Here is a 19,750-nt window from a genome sequence, read left to right as displayed (position 1 = left end):
CTCCCTTTTCCCAAACAAAACTGTAGACGTCACCTAACTCCTACATGAATACAAAGGACCTGACTCTCATGCATACTACAGCCACTCTACATCACTCTGGCAGAGTAAAGGGGCCTGAAAATGCATGTAGCAGTGTAAAGGAAGATCAGGGCTCAACAGTTCTCATACTGCCCTAATTCTCACTCTGCAACACCATGTATCAGGCTGGGTTACTTTCCTGATAGTACTTTCTAACAGAATATCTGATTCACTTTTGAATGACACCATGCAATCCCCTCTTAACTAATCATCATTATTGTAACAGATATGGCAATTTCCTCCAAACTCTTTGGAAGATTTTACTGTGTTAAATCTATGCATCATTGTGGGTCAGGGATTGTATGTCATTCCATAGGGGAGAGTAACGACAGTCCCTTCCCTGGAAATAAGAACTTAGGGGTTGGGGGGAAATTAGGCAAATTTACTTAGGTTGTAACACATCCAGAGAGATTCCACAGACAAAGGATTTTTGGATAAATAGTGTGAGTTTAATCTGAATCACAACAGGACCCAGCAAATAGAAAGGATCTTCTGTTCAAGAGAGGGCCCCGATCTGCTGGGAAGGGTTGGAAGCACTGACCAAAGCACTTACAGAGATAGAAGATGATCTCTAGTTAGCTTATTAGCATACAGGTAGGCTCTTTATTGTTTATAATAAGTTTTCTCTGTAATGCCTTTACTGCATGAATAAATGTACTTGCTTAGAAAAAGCTGTGTGATAGGTTAAAATGGTGGGCATTTACGCTGCTTATAGCCTCTGAGAAGAAGGTAAAGCAGCCTGCTGCGGCAGTCTGACTTGCGAGGGAATTCACAATGCAGGCAGGGAACTGTGCAGCTTAGAAATACCCCGGTCAAGAGGGAGAAAGAAGCAGCTTTCCACCAAGATGGTCAGGGATGCAACCCTATGCTCTGAGTGTCCCTAGCCTTGGTTTGCCATAAGCTGGGAGTGGACGACTGGGGATGGATCATTCAATGATTGCCTGTTCCTGTTCTGCTCATTCCCTTTGAAGCATTTGACACTGGCCACTGTCGGAAGACAGGATACTGGGCTAGATGGACCATTGGTCTGACTCAGTGTGGCCATTCTTATGCCCAAGAGAGGTGACAGCTGGGGAGCCAGAAGCTGCTAGAGCGGGTGTTCCTTCTAGATCACAGAGGGGGATATAGGCGCAGTTGCTCTGAACTGTGGCAATGATCATCATCTATTTTTGAAGAACAGCCCCATTAATCCTGTAGGCACAGTGCCAAATTTTCATCTCAGTTAAACCAATTCAGTGCTACTGAATTCCCATCAGTGCACTAGATTTTACATTACAAAGGTCAGGAACCCATGTTGCTGCAATGCCAAGCATATGCTTGGTGCTCAATATATAACAACATTCTATTTATGATTAATTAATAACATAATAAATGGAAATGCCTTCCTCTTAGAGCTGGAGAAATGGTTAGCTTTTGGATTATAAAGAAACCTGCTTTCTGGCAGGGAGTTTCTGAAGAAGTCATTATATCTGATCCACTTCTCAGCCTTTCCATTGAATTCACTGAGAGTCAGACCAGGTCCTCCATGTCTAAACTAATGATAGGGAAATTCATTTGGTTTGAAGATCTCGTCTGGAAAGAAGTCAGAATGGCAAAGGGAAAGTGTGTTCTAAATCTCTACCACACGGTGCTGGATACTTTAAAAAAACAACCACCAGAACTGCTCTGATGAAAAATCTCCAAGCCACGACAATTAGACTCTTGAAATTTCTAACCATTTCTTCATTTAAAGCCTCTATGGCCAGTTACTCATCTGTAATCATACTTTTACATTTAGGGTAATTTTTTAAAAAATCCTTAAGTGACTTTGGAGCCAAAATCTCAATTTCAAAAGTGACTCAGGCACTGTCAGAGTCTAAATCTCACTGAAAGTTAATAATCCATAGCAGGATTTAGGTGTAGCAATCCAGTGGAATCCTCAGCCCCAAGTTAGGCACCTATACTCTCTGTACAGTGCATGGGGAGAGCTAGGTGCCTCAGAGAGAGATTCACAGTAGTCAGCATGCTAAAGGAGGAGCCATATAAGGTAGTCCATGGGAAATGCTGAGGAGAGGGGAGTAGCCTAAGCACCACCACTTAGAGGTAGTTAACCACCGAACTCCAGGCTGGATGAAGATGCCTATCAACACTCAGACTTCACAGCTGTGAACTTTCTCCTAGAGCTAGGCACCTAAGCCCTTTCTCACAAAAAAACAAAACAAGAGAGGGACAAGCCAATGACCTGGGCACTCACCCTGGGATGTGGGAGATCTGAGTTCAAGTCCCTGCTCCAAATCAAGCAGAGTGGGGATTTGAAGTCTCCCACATCCCAGATGAGAGCCCTGACCACTGGGCAACTGACCTGGTTCCTATGTATGTACACGCACACACACACTACCCTCCAGCCTCCTTAACCAGCCACCCCTCCTGCCAACTTCCTGATCAGTCAGCCTTGGCTTTCTTTTGTGCAAAGTCTGATCCAGTAGGTGTACTCTGAGCATGCCAACTGGACTTAATCCCTGCTGTAGACAGCACCAGATCAACAGAAGAGTTCATCTGTCGACCTAGCTACTGCATTTTGGGAAAGTGGATTACCATTGCGGATAGGAAAACCTCTCCTGTCAGCATTAGTAATGTCTACACTGAAGCACTACAGCTGTGCTACTACAGCATTCCCTTAGGTGGCTAGGGAATTTAGGTGTTAGCTGAATGGAGATTTTGAGGATCTCAATGTCAGATAAATATTAGAACCAGCCACTTAAGTCCCTTGGTGCATTCAGCCCTAAGCGTGCCACCCACATCTGAAAATAAGACAGGTACTTCTGAAAACATTACCCCATTAACTATTTATTTACAACAACAACCTAGTAGTATTTAAATTAAGGTTAAGTTATGTTTACGCTGCGCCACATTGCGGACTATGGGGTATGAACTGCGCAGCATGCACCAAAGTACTGCGATCTAACTGCCCCGTGTGGATGTTGCTGTCATGAACTAAAAGGTATCTAGTTTCCGTTAGCACACTCCTGTTTGGAAGAGGACTGCGTTAATGTGAACTAGGAATCTTTTTGTTTGCATTAGCTGCATCCACACAGGGCAGTGAGATTGTAACACTTTGGTGTGCTCTGCAATTCACATCCCCATAGCCCACACTGTGGTTCAGTGTACACAAACCCTAAGTGTGCTGATACACCTTTCATAGACGATTTAAGGAGTAGCTTATGGTAGATAACAAAGGAGAAGTTTTTTCACTTCTTACATTAAGAATTTATCTTTTTGTATTTTGTTTAACATGAGATAATCATGACATCAGAAGAAGACTGAAGTAGCAGTTCAGATTTCTGGATGTTTGCTTATTGTAATTCTCCTGTATTATGGAACTTACATATGGTATTTTCTTCTATGTTTGTGTTGTATTGTTTTATTTTTTATTAGTATTATATTTTATAGTATAAATGTAAGCTACTTATTTGCTTAATATTGATTATAAACATTTTTTTTTTTACAAGAGGAGACAACAGATCATGGCATGTAGTTTAAAAAAAAGATTTAAGGGTCAAATTCTGCATGTCATTGTGCAGGCAGGGTTTCCATAAAAGTCAGGTGAGGAATTATTTCAAGTGACATTTTGTTGAGGGTCAAATCCCACTGCCTTCCTCGTGGTAGTAGTCTCTTCTATTTCAGTGGAATTAATCTCCTGAGTAAAGTGAGCAGGACTGGGGGGGCTGAGTAGAAAACTAGTGAAGTCAATTACTGCAGAGCTGGAGCTATGATGGCACCAAAGTAAGACTTTTGAAAAAGAGCCCTGCGAATGGGAGGGCCTAGAGTGAAGTTTGCCACCAGCATGGTGGGAGGATAAAAAGCATGGCCCAGCTTTTCAAAGGTATTTAGGTGTGTAACTTCCATTGAAATCAGTTGGAGTTAGATGCCTAAATATCTTTGAGAATCTGGGCCTAACCTCCTTAAAAATGATAACACAAACTGAAGGAATGGCCTCGTCTACTTACTTTGAAAGGAGGACTGGAGTCACTTGGCCTTGCAGAGAAATCAAAGGAGATGATGAGATCAACACCTCGCTGAGGTCTTAAGATAAGGGGGTATGGCAGGTTAAAGGTGAGCCCACTATCCACTACATGAATCTTTTTGCTCTTCACATCTAGTGGCTCATATATCCTCTCAAACTCATCAGGATCTAAGCAAAACAAAACAAAAAACAGATCCAAAAATCCCCAACAGTTAGTAACTGAACTGGTAAAGTATCCTTCTAATGGATTGCAGAATCACTCAGAACTATGGATGACAATTGCATTAAGTAACTTAACTAAATGTAAGCCTAATGTGATCTACTGTAAAGTGAGAAGTCTTAACAAAAAATGTTTGTATTAAAAATAATCACAATAAGATGACTTCCAAAGTGACAGGAATTAGCCCCCTAGGAATGCAAAGCAAATGATTATCCAAATCTGATATCTGACTGCAAAATCATAAATGTTCACTGTATGACCTTCAGTGACAATCTTCACATCCAAACACTATGTTGACATCCTTTCAAGGCTCCAGTGTCTGAAATTAGACCTTAGGCATGAATTAACACGTTACCATGTTGCTCATCACGTTGGCCAGAACCATAATATTGTTTTACAGAAAAAGTTGTCAGGTTAGAGTCTGCAGGCCCAAAAGCATGCAGTGTAACCTCCCTGATCCCAAAGCTCAATCTGTGTGTACGAGGGGTGGGGGGCGGGGGCGGGAGGAAGGAAGATTTCTGTGAGTCCATTCGCACCATCCCAGTCTTTGGATACTGCTAAACAATTCCTGTAGAGCTTGAATATTCCCCCCCTAGGTCTTAAAGATATTTCTGAAGAATGATTTTTTTCTTCATAGTGCACCTGATTGTACCATGTAACAGGACCTTTAATCATAAACCGTGGTTTGCTCCCAAAGTTAAATTTAAGATGCTTGTGTCATAAATATAAAGGGAAGGGTAAACACCTTTAAAATCCCTCCTGGCCAGAGGAAAAACCCTTTCACCTGTAAAGGGTTAAGAAGCTAGGATAACCTCGCTGGCACCTGACCAAAATGACCAATGAGGAGACAAGATACTTTCAAAGCTGGCGGGGGAGGGGGGACACAAAGGCTCTCTCTGTCTGTGTGATGCTTTTGCCAGGAACAGAACAGGAATGGAGTCTTAGAATTTAGTAAGTAATCTAGCTAGATATGCATTAGATTCTGTTTTGTTTAAATGGCTGAGAAAATAAGCTGTGCTGTATAGAATGTATATTCCTGTTTTGTGTCCTTTTGTAATTTAAGGTTTTGCCTAGAGGGATTCTCTATGTTTGAATCTGATTACCCTGTAAGGTATTTACCATCCTGATATTACAGAGGTGAGATTCTTTTACTTTTTTTCTTCAATTAAAATTCTTCTTTTAAGAACCTGATTGCTTTTTCATTGTTCTTAAGATCCAAGGGTTTGGGTCTGTGTTCACCTATGCAAATTGGTGAGGATTTTTATCAAGCCTTCCCCACGAAAGGGGGGTAGGGTTTGGGGAGGATGGGGGGGGGAGGGAAGACTTTCCAAGCGGGCTCTTTCCCTGTTATATATTTGTTAGACGCTTGGTGGTGGCAGCAATAAAGTCCAAGGGCAAAAGGTAAAATAGTTTGTATCTTGGGGAAGTTTTAACCTAAGCTGGTAAAAATAAGCTTGGGGGTTTTCATGCAGGTCCCCACATCTGTACCCTAGAGTTCAGAGTGGGGAAGGAACCTTGACAGCTTGAAATTTTGATTTAAACAGCTATGTCTGCAGAGGGCACTGTAGTCCAAGGAATGATGAACACTGTAGCACCTGAGCACTCAGATTATTTGTTTCTTTTGTCTCTCCCTCTAATATCTACTAGTGTAGGGTAGTGTCCAGATGCGGATGACCTGTGCTATACAGGAAGGCAGGCTAGATGATCTAGTAGTCCCTTCTGGCCTTAAACTCTATGCCTCTAAGTTAAACAATCATGCATATCTGACACAGATGACAGAGTAAATAGTCACCCTTGCAAAGGTGTTTTCATGTAAGGAAAAATGAATGGAAATTGATTCTTACTCCAGTTTATAAAAACCAGGTTACCCCTTGCACTTCAGGTTCCATGAAGAAAACTTTGCCCATTAAACCTCAAATCAACTACTTTGATTCTTTTCTCTTTACCCAAGAACAGATTCATCAAATGATGCACCAATTTCCTATTTTGTATCTGAATTTCTCAAGGGAAAACACCTTCAGAGCAACATGTGACCGAGATGCAGAACTTCTATTGAGACCTAACCAAACATCAGAATAATAGTTCTCTATGCCTTATTAAAAAGATACTCTTAACTTAAGTCACAGGCAAATACATTTTTTACATTATATGTTAATAACACCTTACATTACTGGAAGTATAAAAACATACAGATTTACTTTGTATGTATTTACATTTCTTTCAGCCTGGAAAATAAAAGTCAGCTGTATCTGTTTTTCTTTTGTTTGTACTGTCGAATTGTTTGTACAATTTACCTTTCCAGCTTTTACTGATACAATGACTGTGTTTCATTTGCATTTGTTTGTTTATAAACCATTTGCTTTCACTAGAATTTTTTTTAAAAAATTTAAATCACTTCATCAATTTATAAAAGCTTTCTTTGTTTAAATTTATGAAATTTAAATATGGGGCCAAAATAAAATTCTTGTTGAGAGGTGCAACATTGGCTCTTGCCCCAAACTGGTTTTAGATAGTATAGTCTTCTTTTTCAATTTACCACTGCTCCAAAATGCTAAGCAGAACACCACATTTGATTTCACAATGGTAGTAGGGTCTCCCATCTCCAGGATGAGAATAAATCAGTGTTGACACCACTTGTACTAATACTTGTACTGTATTGTTACTAAGGGTGCTATTCTTTATATCTCCATCTATATCAGCAAAAGTAACAGCTGATAATGTTAAAATTGCTTCCAAAACTGCATCAACAATACAGGGAAAGAATCATAAAATATCAGGGTTGAAAGGGACCTCAGGAGGTCATCTAGTCCAACTCCCTGCTCAAAGCAGGACCAATCCCCAATTTTTGCCCCAGATCCCTATATGGCCCCCTCAAGGATTGAGCTCACAACCCTGGGTTTAACAACTCAATGCTCAAACCACTGAGCTATCCTTCCCCCTCCTATATGATCTCTGGTGCCAGGCAGGAGCAGCTGCCCTTTGTATCCCAGTACTGCACTCCCCCTAAGGGCTGGGTTAGGAACTGTTGGTTCATCTTGGATTTGTAGGTTAAAGCAAGGATGCCCAGGGTAACTGCTCTGTGCATTTCTGGCAGCCCTTGTAAGGTATCCCATGTTTTTCATTAGACTCTGAATGTTTATGGGAACCCCTCCCCCAAAGGTTAGCACCTTAAGGGCCTAATGCTTGGAACACCTACAGCACTTGCCCCCAAATGTGTGGCGTATCCAGCCACTATCAAATAGATTCGGAGATGTTAAGTTCAGAAGGGATCATCAGATCATCTAGTCTGCCTTCCTATATACCATAGGCCCTCAAATTTCCCCAAGCTACCCCATACTGAGCCCAAACTAGGGGATCTATGGAGCACAGCACTCAGAGTGACTCCATGAACTGGAGTCAATTACAGTAAGTTGCATGGAATTTTTGCCTCTCTCTACAGCATCAGCACTGGCCACTGTTGCAGACAAGGTATCAGGTAAGAGAGATCATTGGATTGCTCAGTTATGGCTGCTCCCGGTTTTCTTTTTCTTTTTCAAAGATACTAGTTTATATTCCTAGGAATTCTGCAAACTGTTCTCTGTGAGAGGTAAGATAAAAATGGAAGGACTTATTACATGTGAATTCACCAAAGAAAGATGCACCTCTGCTAAGATATTTTCTTATCACATGAAATCTTTTTTAACAGTAAAACATAAAGAACAGTCATAAATGAATAGAATCTGTGTGGGACCAGCACAGATTGACTATCCGATATACAAGAATTTGATTTAGAAGAAAGAATGTTTCAAGTATAGCTTATAAAACATATTCTCATTTTTTCTTTCCAGATGCTCCTTTGTCATGGCAAGCAACTTAAAGGAAAGTGAGGGAGTTGAAAAGGGCATTCACAACTGACGTGCATCTACCATAAAATAGTTTCCATAAATATTGAAATAAGGAAGCAAAGCCTATGAGATAATTTTTTCCCATTGTTATTCAGCTGACATTTTCTCAAGAGTGTTTTAAAGGGTGTTGGAACATCAAAGGTCCAGAAATAGATCAACAGTGAGTCTATATAGAAATTATTCGGGAGTTTTCAAGTAGATTTGAGGTTATTTCTTAAAAACAAAAATAACGTGGGGAAAAGTTAGATGGGAATTCTACTTAAAATAAAAGTGGACAGCTCGTGCAGCATGGAAGCACTGGATTCAATAAAACTCCATCCAGCTGAGGAAGCATATGTTTAAAAAAATATATACAAATTAGATGCAGGAGCCAGTCTGGAGTTTTAATGGACTCAAAGCTCAAAGATTTTAAACAGCTGAAATTCTTAATGGAAAAACAAAAAGTCTCAGTGTGAGGACTTCATGCTCCAAGGGATTAGAGCCAAGCATTGATTGTTTGAAGTCAGTGGCAATAGTCCCAGGGATTGCCTGCAATAAGACCAGGATCTACGTCTGTGAGAACTGTTTGTTCTGAACAGGTAGCAATTCCATGACCAGGTGTGAGCAGGGCTGCATCCCCATCTAGCAGATAGTTTCTGTGGTGGAGTCCTACCTAGTGGTAAGGGATCAGGGAACCCGAGCCCACCCACATCATTGGGTTCCAACCCCAAGACCTCCAAAAAGAAGGCTTCTGCTACTTATGGTCCAGCTATCACCCTCTCCTGGGTCTCTGCCTACTGCTCTGTCCTTCCTCAAGGTACGTTGTGGCTCGCGGTTGTCTCTTGCAACCTGACCAATGGTCTGCAGGCTGGGGGGGGTGTCTCAGCTCCGTGCAGCAGTCCTCCTCCTGGGGATGCTCTCCTGGCATAATCGCTCCATAGTAAATCTACCAAATTTAATTGGGAAGAGAACTCCACAGTTTGGTTCACTTTCTATAGGGAGATCTGTCCCTCTCCACCCACCACCCTGCTGTGCTGAGGAGACTCCCTTTTAAACCCCTTCTCCAACTGGAGCATGCCCAGCATGCCTGCTAGGGCAGGGCTCCCCAGGCCCAGAGTTGTTCTTGCTTCTCTGTCTCTCCAGGTCATCAAGCTGAGTGGACTTTTGGACTGCCTGAGAAAAGTGACCCAAAGAGTGGAGCTCTCTTCCCGGTTAAATTTGGTGGTTTGATTGAGCATGATACCACACAGAGCACCTGTCCCCAGCTCTGCTCACTCTCCTCTCTTGCCAGTCACTCCCCACTAAAACATACCTAGAAACAACTGCACAACGGAGCATTTGCAATCCTGCAAATGGGAAGCTAAAGTACGTTGCTTGGCTGTTCTCCCAACCCCAGCACTCTTCTGGGCTTATCAGGCCGATTTGGCTGGTATTTAACAACATAACCCCTGCATGCCATACAAGGGCAGGGAGGGAGGCAGAGTATCATAAGATCCTCTCTTGAAAATTTCTAACACTCCTTGTGATCTAATGTGATTATCGAGTCTTATGATACATAGGGCTTTTATTCATGTTTATTATGTATAATACACTGGCATGGCCTCATGCATGTGGTCATGTCTCCTTCTAGTGGATGGTCCTATCTACTGTATTTCCTTCTGCCAGCTGCTACTTTTAGCTGAAGCATTAGATGCCTGTACTTTCAATGGTGCAGGTCCTGAATTCAATTCCCACTGATGATTGTCAAGTATGCCTAAGTGCAGCCCTGGTTCTTTACCTATACTATGACTTTATAAGTCTGTGGTCAATGTGAAAAGCACTATACATATGTCAGTTCTGTTTTTTAAAGATGTCTTTATTTCTGGTCTGTTTAATTTTTCTATTAATAAACAAAAAGAAAAAATATTTTTAAATTCTGGTCAAATTATATTGTTTTTAAAACCATGGATAATAGCAACATGGATAATTGTTTGATGGTTAAATACATCCAGTGCCTTGATATAAAAGAACATGAAAAATAATGTAATATTTTGAATTTATTTCAAAGGTTCCTTTGCAGCCACTTCTTTAGACTCCCAGGCTCTTGTCAAATATAGATAAATCCATCAGTAGTATTGAAAGTACACTACTGAATAATTCATCTTAGTACAGCCCCTCTGTTCCTAACCACCGAGGGCCCAATTCTATTGATAGTTACTGTTGAGCAAAGTGCAGGGATTACTCATAATGATAAGCACTATGCTTGGTAGCTTGCAGAACTGGATTCTAATCTTGTAATTTGAGCAAATACTTAGAAATGCAAAAAAAAAAAAAGTCAACCGCAAAAAACTATTAGAACATGGCCAGGGAAACTCCAGATGACCTGTAGTCAAAAATTTCCCTCAAGCAGAGGCAGCTCTCTGTCTATCTAAGGTTCAATTTTAATCCAAATTAAAGCCCTGGAGGTTGAAGTTCTGATTTTACATACTATGTGCTTTAAATATACTACAGTTCATTTTATTCAGTTCAAGTTATTTTTTATCACAGATCTGCTAAGCACTTTCCTGCCTGTTTTAGGCACTATAAATACCACTATAAATATTAAGATTACCCAGTTGTAAACACTTCTAAGCTGAAAAATAATGTTTAGAAAGTGGAGCACACACGGAAAGTATAAGCCGTTCAAAAGGATAGTTACATTACCAAATGCACATTAGAGAATCACTTTGTTTCTTGAGTTTTTAAGAAACTCATCTGGTATTTACAATTCCATAATGACAAGTTCAAACTTCCCCCTCCTGCACACACATGGACATGAAGAAATAGATATGAAGAAATGTGAATGTGCCCAATGGATCAAGCATGCTGAGGTAGGGATTTTAATGAGGAGAAAGGTGTGTCTTAGTGGACTAGCAGAGTAAGGGTGTTCCACACTGGGGATAGTGTGGAGGAAACACCCAGATAGCTGGGAGAGAAGCAGAAAAACAGAGCAGCAAGACTGGAGGCAGAGGCTGATTCTTTGAGATCTACAGATCAAAAATGCTATATAAGAACTAACTGTTATTGTTGCTGATCTACTATGAAAAATTCAAGGAGTAGGGAGTAGGGAAGGGACAGGATTTGTAGAGAGAGTTGAAGGGGGAGCATTAAGGAAAGTAAATGATGTTGTTTGGCAAGACTCATTTCTGCCCCATGCTAATAAGAGAAGATGAAAAGAGCATGATGGGACGTTCCACATAGTCTTTTGTGTGTATTTCAAGAAAGCCAGGAAGTGGCCATGTACAAAAAGCACCTTAATCAACTCTACCAAGGAAAGAGCAACTCCTCCCCACCCTACAAGTAAGTATGTTGTTCTACCAATTCTGACAGGAGGCCTTAGGGTTGGGCATCATACAGAACCAACAACACATTGCACTTCTATGGAGCCAGTCCTGATTCTGCCAGGAGGCCTCAACTTGCCTCATATAGGAATAACACATTGCACTTACAGTTCCAGTCATCTTTAGGATCCCAACATGCTTGTAAATATTCAAGATTGCACCTATGCAAATGTGCTCTAGCTTTCAGAAGTGTTCAGTTGTAAGCATTCCAGTCTAATGACATGTTCCCACAATTGTAGCTCACAGTTTATTCTTTCACTGACAGAAATACACCGCGCAGATATTTTGTGAACTAACCTGCAACTGCCGTGTCCATTTCATCCTCCTCCACAGATTCCTGAGTACCCAGGCCTGCTAGAGGGGTGGGTGGGTACCACGTGTTGATGTTCAAGCCCAGCATGAAGTTGTGTACTTTCCCAGCACGCCCTTCTCTGGTGTTGAAAAGGGAACTATCTCCCACCAAGGCCATCAGCATGCGCTGGACCCAGCTTTCTTGACTGCTACTTTGAAGTTCTTTTTCAGCTTCAGGATTTTCAGTGCCTGTGTGTAAAAAAATGAACAACAGTGAAACGGTTAACAAAATGAGGCTTCAGTTTCAACACCCTACTGAAGCAAAAGGGAGCCTTCACATCTCTCCCAAGACCAAACCATGCCCTGCTCTCATGCACAGCTTAAGTAAATGGAGTTTGTGCAGAGCATTTAAGAGGAGCTGGAGGAATTCTCACTCCTCAACTGCAGAGTGTCCATCTAACTTCTTTGCTGCTTCTATACTAGCATGACTGTGGAGATGCCCGGGTTCCTGCCACTGTGGGATGGGTGTGGATCCATGTAATAGCACATTCACTGGCCTCTCCATGGCACACTCCTGAGTTCCAGGAAGATTCCTGCTGTATGGTCTTGGCCCTGCTAGGTGGAACCACGGTGGTAGTGCTGCATTTAGGGCCTCCTGTGCTGGTGAAGGGGTCAGCAGCATTTCACCAGGTGAAAACTCAGGCTGTATCTGTTCACACTCAGAGCTGTATCTTCACAGCCATAAGGGGTATATAGATATATATAAGGATGTAGATATTGAGCTAAATCTTAAATTCTACAAATCTGCATAACAGAGAAACCTGAGCATTTAATAATTAAGTCACAAAAGTGTTTCTATGGATCTTGCTTTATTAAAAAAATAATTATTGAAAAATCTAAATTTTGGGTCAAGATTGTTCTGATAACATCACCTGAGTAAACTAACAATCCAATCAAAAGCATAGCACCTACATAAAAGTAACCTGATTTCCAAAAGTGATGAGCACCCATAGCTTCCATTCAAACCTGCCTGTGGGGCATGACCTTGAACTCTCCAAACTCCCAACAACTTCTGTAGGTATTTTGAGTGTTCAAGGAATTTAGCATCAGGTCCGATGTTCCAAGTGTGGCACTCTCATTTTTCTCTTTAATCCATGCTTCACAATGAGCTTATTTTCATTTAAATAGGGGCAGAGCAAGTGTCAAAAGAGTAGGAAGTCTGGTCTGCAGGTCCTACTGCAGACTTATCCTGTGGAAGTGTGAGAATCATGGCAAGCCCCCGTGCTTAGTGTCACAAATCAAGCTGTGTAAAGCCCATACAGACATACAAGGCCGTAAATAATGATTATTTTCTTTATGTGACACTGAAACAGGATATCTGCAAATAAACACCGAAATTGGTATCTCTCCCTCCCCATTATTTCAAGTCAAAGGAGAAGTGAGGAGCTTCTTACTTGACTTGACCTCATTTTCAAAGGTTTTGTTTTCCTCCTACCAGTGCTGGCACCATCCTTAAAACCTAAAATAGTGCATAGAGCTGCATCCCCTTCATTGCTTTAGTTGTTAGTGGTGATATTGATTCTTGTAGAAGAAATAGAGACACCCAAAACTATGATGTGGTAGGTGCATGAAAGAATAAGGGATTTTAACATAAGAACAGCCATACTGGGTCAGACCAAAGGTCCATCTGGCCCAGTATCCTGTCTTCAGTGGCCAATGCCAGATGCTTCAGAGGGAATGAACAGAACAGGTAACCATCAAGTGATCCATCCCCTGTCGCTCATTCCCAGTTGAAAATATTTTCATATATAAAAATCAAGATAAACTATTTGGGCAAGATGGAGATAATGGTTAAAATGTCAAAAGTACTTAAGTGACTAGGATCCTAAATCCCATTTACAAAAGTGACTTAGGAGCCTGAGCCCCACTGACTTTCAATTAGAATTATGCTCCTAAGTGTCTAAGTCACTTTTTCCAAAACACAAAGTTCAAGTTCCAAATTTTACCCAATATGGTGGCCTTAGGTCCAGAATGGCAATACTGAGGACACTCACACAGGTATCTGGAGGTACCGGAAATGCTAATCAAAGACAGTGGACCTAGACTGAGCCACACTCAGCTGAACTTTTGATTAAGGGCCCTTTGAAATCAACAGGCATCTCTAGCTTACTGGGCTAATGACTAAGCCAGGGACACTGGTGAACTTGCTAGCTCATCAACTTCAGCTTTCTGGGAAATATGGCTTGATGAAGTTACTGGCTCAACAACTCTCATGTGCTAGACTTATGCCAAGATGTGGGCTTCTATGAAGATTATTAGAGCAGCACTGCTGGCTTTCTGAGCTGATGTTAAGGCACAAGTCTCTGAGAGGTCATTTGTTTACCAGCTTGAACAGTCTGAGCTGATAGGAAGAGAAAGGTCTCCATCAGGTCTCTTGCTCAGGTCTCTCACCCTTACTAAGCTAAAGCCAAGGCATATACTTTTTTAAGGTTGCTGGCTCAAGCAGTGGAATTTTACCATTGGCATCAATGGGACCCTACAAAGGACAACATATATGGGCAAGTCAAACGGGATTCAGACCATTTTGGGGGTATGTACATGACTGATAGCAACAAAGGTCCCTAAATTTTCTTTTGTCATCACAATCACCTTGCTTTAGCTAGAAAAATCAACAGTATATATAGAGAAAGTGGAGCAGGTATAGCAAGTAAAACATGCCCTGGACCATGGAGTTTTCCTTACCTTTTGGTCCCTGTGATTCATCTTCACTGTCTGAACTATCATTGCTCACAAGATGCTTTAGCCTAATATTTTCTGTTGAAAAAAATATATATACACAATATCTTAAATTATTAGATCTAAGCTTACTAGTAGATCAAAAAAGTGTCAAGGCGTATCATTGTATAGTACTTGTGATAGATAGGAAATGAAAACTAAGCAAGACAGCTGTAGGGAGTCAAGTTATATTTGGACATAACTGTGAAGAATCTATTGTGTGTGATCCTGGTTTGGAATTGTTGCAAAGTTCAGGATAGGTTTGCCTTTTTTTCCACAGGAATTCGGCATTATCCAACGGAATTCTCCTTTCAAGGCAGAAAATCCTCTGAAGAACAGGTGGAATTTTAAGGTGAAGTCCAGACATAAGCATGGGCAATGCACACTAACATCCATTGTGAATTACAACTGCTTATACCAGGGTTGATTTCTCCAAGATTATACGCAAAATAACAAAACTAATGACTGTTTTGCAAGCCCACAAAATAAAACTACTTTAACAGAAATAAGCCTGACAACAAAGCCATATATTCTCCTCTGAATGTATGCCTTTAATTTGTGGTAATGGGAATGCCATTTGCATATCAATTACCCCTCCACATTCTGGGAAGTAAAAGAAAACAAGAAAATTACATAACTTTAATACAAATCTATTTTGGAGGGAAAAACAAAACAAACAAAAACCGAGCAGTTAGGCCAAAGCAATTAATGTCAGTGGAGAAGCAGGCATTTTACATTTCACTCCATTAATCAACAGAATGAACACAAGGTATGTATTTGGCAAAAATCTATTTTCAATCAGGATAAGATCACTGTTTCCAAAATAATCAAAGCCAGCCTGAAACTGTAAATTACTTGGGATTTTTCCAAAACCATAAAAGAATATTAAAAAAAAAGGTAAAGGATTTTTGAGAGCTGTGCAATTAAAGCTACAATGCATTCCACTGTCAGATCAAATAGCTCATAAAGGAGATTAATTTATGTGAAAACTATTTTCTAGTTAGCAAACTCTGTTTTAATTATTTCTGCTACTTCTTTCAAGTAACCAACTATGTTTAAAATAAGGAAAGCCTTTCTTGAAACAAATGGACTTTCAATTTTCACTGTCTTTAGTTATTGGACTTCATGTGAATTATAAGAAAATCCTTTTATAAACAGCCTAATGTTGGAAAATCATCTTCAGCTGATACTGTGGGCAATGTGTGTTGGAACAAACAAGCTCACCAAGCTCCCAATATTCTGACTTCTTCTGTTTGGGTGTAAAGATTTAAATTGGGATTTTCAAAGTAGGCACCCAACTGCTATTGAAGTTTTATGGGAATTTGGTGCCTAACTCCTTTAGGTCCTTTAAAAATTCCAGCCTTAAAAATTCTTCCTCCCCAAGATAATTTATAATGTAAATAGTCTATACTAGAAATCTGAAAACAAGGAATAAGTAATTGAAGCTGAAAGAAGACTGTCTTCTCATAATTGTTTTGAATAGAATGGAATAGATATCATACACCAATTGCCTCTTCCTAAAGAAAATCACCCATGTTATTTATGACATAAACCAAATTTTTGTCATGGCGGGACAATGACAGAGTTCATTTTGGGCAGAAAATGCTTTGTTTGGGATTGTAATTTATACCACGTATATTATCCAATCAAGGATAAGGACAACTAAAACATTAGGCAAGGAGCAACATTGCATTTCCAATACTTCTACTAGCTCAAAACAGAAAGTTTGATTGAGAGAGATTCAGGCTAACAAAAGGCATGTGGAAATTAAATTTAAATGTGCTATATATATATATAGATACAGTGTTTTATATACATAGATACAGTGTTATATAACACTGTATCTATGTTGATTGTTTATGAGGATAGTCCTGTTAGGATTAGATATTACATTGTAGAAATCTATACAGACACGCAAGCGTTTCTGTCATTACGGATTTTCTTGTTAGATATTTTCACTCTTGAAAACTAAATAACTACTCAGACACTACCTAAACTATTGTTAATGCTAATAGTATGCAACAAAGACAAACGTACAAATTCTTGGATGATGACAAATAATATCTGACAAGACAAAAATTAACAACCAACCAAAAAAAGAAACTATTAAAAGCCACAAATACAGATTTTGAATGTCAAAGATGTATTTTTTAAAGAAAAAGATATGAGAAATAGCTTATTTAATTCTCATGTTCAGTATGGTTTATAGATTTTGGGTAAAATCCTGATTCCACTAAACTCAGCTGAAGTTTTGTCATTGACATTAATGGGCCAGGAATCCACCACATAAGTTTTATAGTTTTGCCACTATAATATAGTTCAGGTTTCATCCCCCTTTCCATGGTAAACTCTCACTTTGAGGTATTTTGTATTTGTCTGTAAAAATTCTCACAAAAACATTAAACATCTCAAATCAAGAGCAAGGGTTTTTTAATGAAAAAAAAGTTGAAAAATATATTTGGAAGTGTAAAAATAGATATTATTTTTTAAGGATTTTTTTCCTACCAGAGAAAAGATCTCTTTAAAAATTCAAAGTGATGCCCTGTTCTAGTAAAGCAATTAAGTACAGGCATAACTTTAAATACATAAGTAAACGTAGTGATTTTTATAGGGCTACTCATGCTTAAAGTTAAGCATGTGCTGAAGTGTTTTGATGACTAATGCCTAAATTCCTATGATGACTAATGCCTAAATTCCTAAAATTAACTCAAATAGACAGATTATTATATTAACTAAATCATTTTTTCTTTATCCAGTGAGTTTTGTTGCTCATGAACTACACCAGACAGAAAGCCCTGTAGGATGAATTCTTCTATTTGCCACAAGACAGGAGCAGCATGACAAAGCTAGCTTCCCCATATTGCCCCAGCAATAGTCTCAACCACTAGATAGAAGGGATAGCGGAGTTTTTATGCCCAGCCAGCCCTCTTCCGCTCAACTCAGACTATCGACATGGGTGCTGACTATTCTGGTTTATTTAGAGGTTTAAATGCATTTCATGTGCACCTATCTACAGTCTCTGGACACAGTACAGGAGTAAAAATCATTCCAATATCAAAAGCTTTTAAAAAACCCCAAACTAGCATTTTTGAAAGATGTACCTTACCACAACCATCAAGCTCCAACATTCCCCTCCCTACAATGATGTGAACACATGTCCAGTAGAAAGAAAATGGAGACCACTAAACTAATTTAACAGAAATGAAACTATCATCAGATGGTAAGAATTTAGGGCACCCTGGAATGGAATGGAACCAGCAACCAAAAGGTGAAAAGCTCCATTATACCTTTATCAATTACATGAGCAGTCCCATCTTCAAAGACATTTATTATAATGGCAGGTAACCATGAGGGCAGGTTTTCAGCCTGTTGGCTCCTGAAGCTGACCACATCAATCAAAAAAAGCACTTTGGTGTATGTATATTTAAACCATCATGTTTTTTAAAAAAATCTGTTTAAAGAATATTTATGTGCAAGACCTCTCCTCTTCCAATAGCCCTGACACAGGTCAGGTATGGTGCCTATTCAGACTACAAATAAATAAAAGTGGGGAAAGTAAGCCAATACTAATACTCTTCCCCTGCCCTCCAAGTCCTTTACTGGTTTTTATCACTGTAAATTGGTGAAAGGAAATTTCCTTGGCTTTTGACATACAAGAAAAGGTTAACAGTGTCATACACCCACAAACAGATCTAGAGTGCTAGTGATGTTTGAGTTATTAATTCACTAAAATATTAATACCAGTTGCTGGCTAATAGATTTGTTTTTGTTACATTACCTAATTCTTCCTCCATGGTGGGACCTTTATTATGAGAATTGGAAACTCCAAGTACTCTGTTAAATAATATAGAAAATGCACTGCCCCAAACACCTGAAATGGAAAGAAAATGACTAAATCAATGGAAACTTGCAGAACAAAACATATGTGAAATTATTTAAATAGCTACTTACTTTGAGAATGCATTGGAATAAAAACAAACAATGAGATTTTTGGACAGATTAGATCCTAAATTCAGAGGTACACTACATAATGAAATTCCCATCACTGAATATGGAACCATTCTTATGGGCTCCCACCAGGCTATTAAAATATTACTTTTTGTATAGAGGTTATTCTTGTGTCAGACTGTTTCTGATTAGAGAAAGACAAAACTTTAAAGCACTGGAGAAAAGGGAACTGAAATGTCAGTTTTGTTTTACTTATTTATTTTAATCATTCACTTACCCATGAAGAAGTGCAGGGGGTTTTCTTCATGTTTTTTTACCACTGTTCCCATAAAAAATTTACTTCCAAACAAATCAGGAGGCATGAATGTGCCATACTTCGCCATACCGATCTCATATGGACTGAATTCCACCCAATCTGCATGCATTACATAAAGAAATTAGCTCACATTTTCCCTCTAGACATAAATGCAGCATGAACAAAAACAATTCATCTGTAATATACACAAATGGCTGGCACCTTTCTCCAAGAGGAAAGAAAAGCATACAAGGAAATATACTTGATAGTAAATTGTTCCCTGTTCATCTCCTATAAAATGCTGGAGATATCATTAAATTGAGAGAGTTTCTCCAGGACACATGTAATCTGGGTATGCTACAGGTCAAAAACCCCTGGAAATGTCTTCCAAGTTATGCAGAAGTCAAAACTCCCTTCGACTTCCATGGGAGTTTTGATTCTGAAGTTAAGTTGGAAACCTCACCCATTCCTACCATAACAAAATGTGTTTAAAAAATTAGGCAGGCGGTGGCAGGGGGGAGAGAGATGATGATTGTGGATTTGAAATAGGCTATACAACATCTGGGTTCCATCTCATGCATCAATGTGACTCACCAACCTAATTCACTTAGGAGCTTAAGTTCCATTTCCAAAAGTGACCTACACACTTCAACATCTAAATCCCATTGACTTGCAATAGGAGATGGGCTCTGAATAGCTCTCTTTTGAAAATAGAATTTAGACATTTTTGAAAATTTTACCCTGAATCCAGTGAAATGCACTCACATTGCAGGATTCAGCTCTAAATCATGAAGAAAACTATGGTAGACAAAAATACAACCTAAAATATCTGGTCTTCATTCACATTGTCTTATAATTGAATCCATTCTTTTCAACAATAACCTATTTAAGTGCCCTTATAAATCAATCATCAATACT

At 39.5% G+C, this 19,750-nt stretch overlaps 1 protein-coding gene across 3 annotated transcripts in view; it reads right to left on the bottom strand.

Annotated features, from left to right (window-relative positions):
• PLA2G4A (phospholipase A2 group IVA) overlaps positions 1-19,750 on the bottom strand; it is a 129,833-nt gene that overhangs the window by 8,116 nt on the left and 101,967 nt on the right. For all 3 annotated transcript variants that reach the window (XM_038414861.2, XM_043490706.1, XM_043490705.1), the window contains 5 exons: positions 18,815-18,952; positions 18,368-18,460; positions 14,557-14,628; positions 11,821-12,063; positions 4,065-4,249 (listed from right to left, as the gene is read on the bottom strand). In XM_038414861.2, the coding sequence (XP_038270789.1) occupies positions 4,065-4,249; positions 11,821-12,063; positions 14,557-14,628; positions 18,368-18,460; positions 18,815-18,952 (731 nt within the window). The remainder of the gene's footprint in view (positions 1-4,064; positions 4,250-11,820; positions 12,064-14,556; positions 14,629-18,367; positions 18,461-18,814; positions 18,953-19,750) is intronic.

The sequence above is a fragment of the Dermochelys coriacea genome, chromosome 8 (genome assembly GCF_009764565.3).
Source record: "Dermochelys coriacea isolate rDerCor1 chromosome 8, rDerCor1.pri.v4, whole genome shotgun sequence".
Classification (NCBI taxonomy): Eukaryota; Metazoa; Chordata; order Testudines; family Dermochelyidae; genus Dermochelys; species Dermochelys coriacea.
Note: the sequence above shows the minus strand (reverse complement) of the source record. Positions and strands in the feature narration are given on the sequence as shown.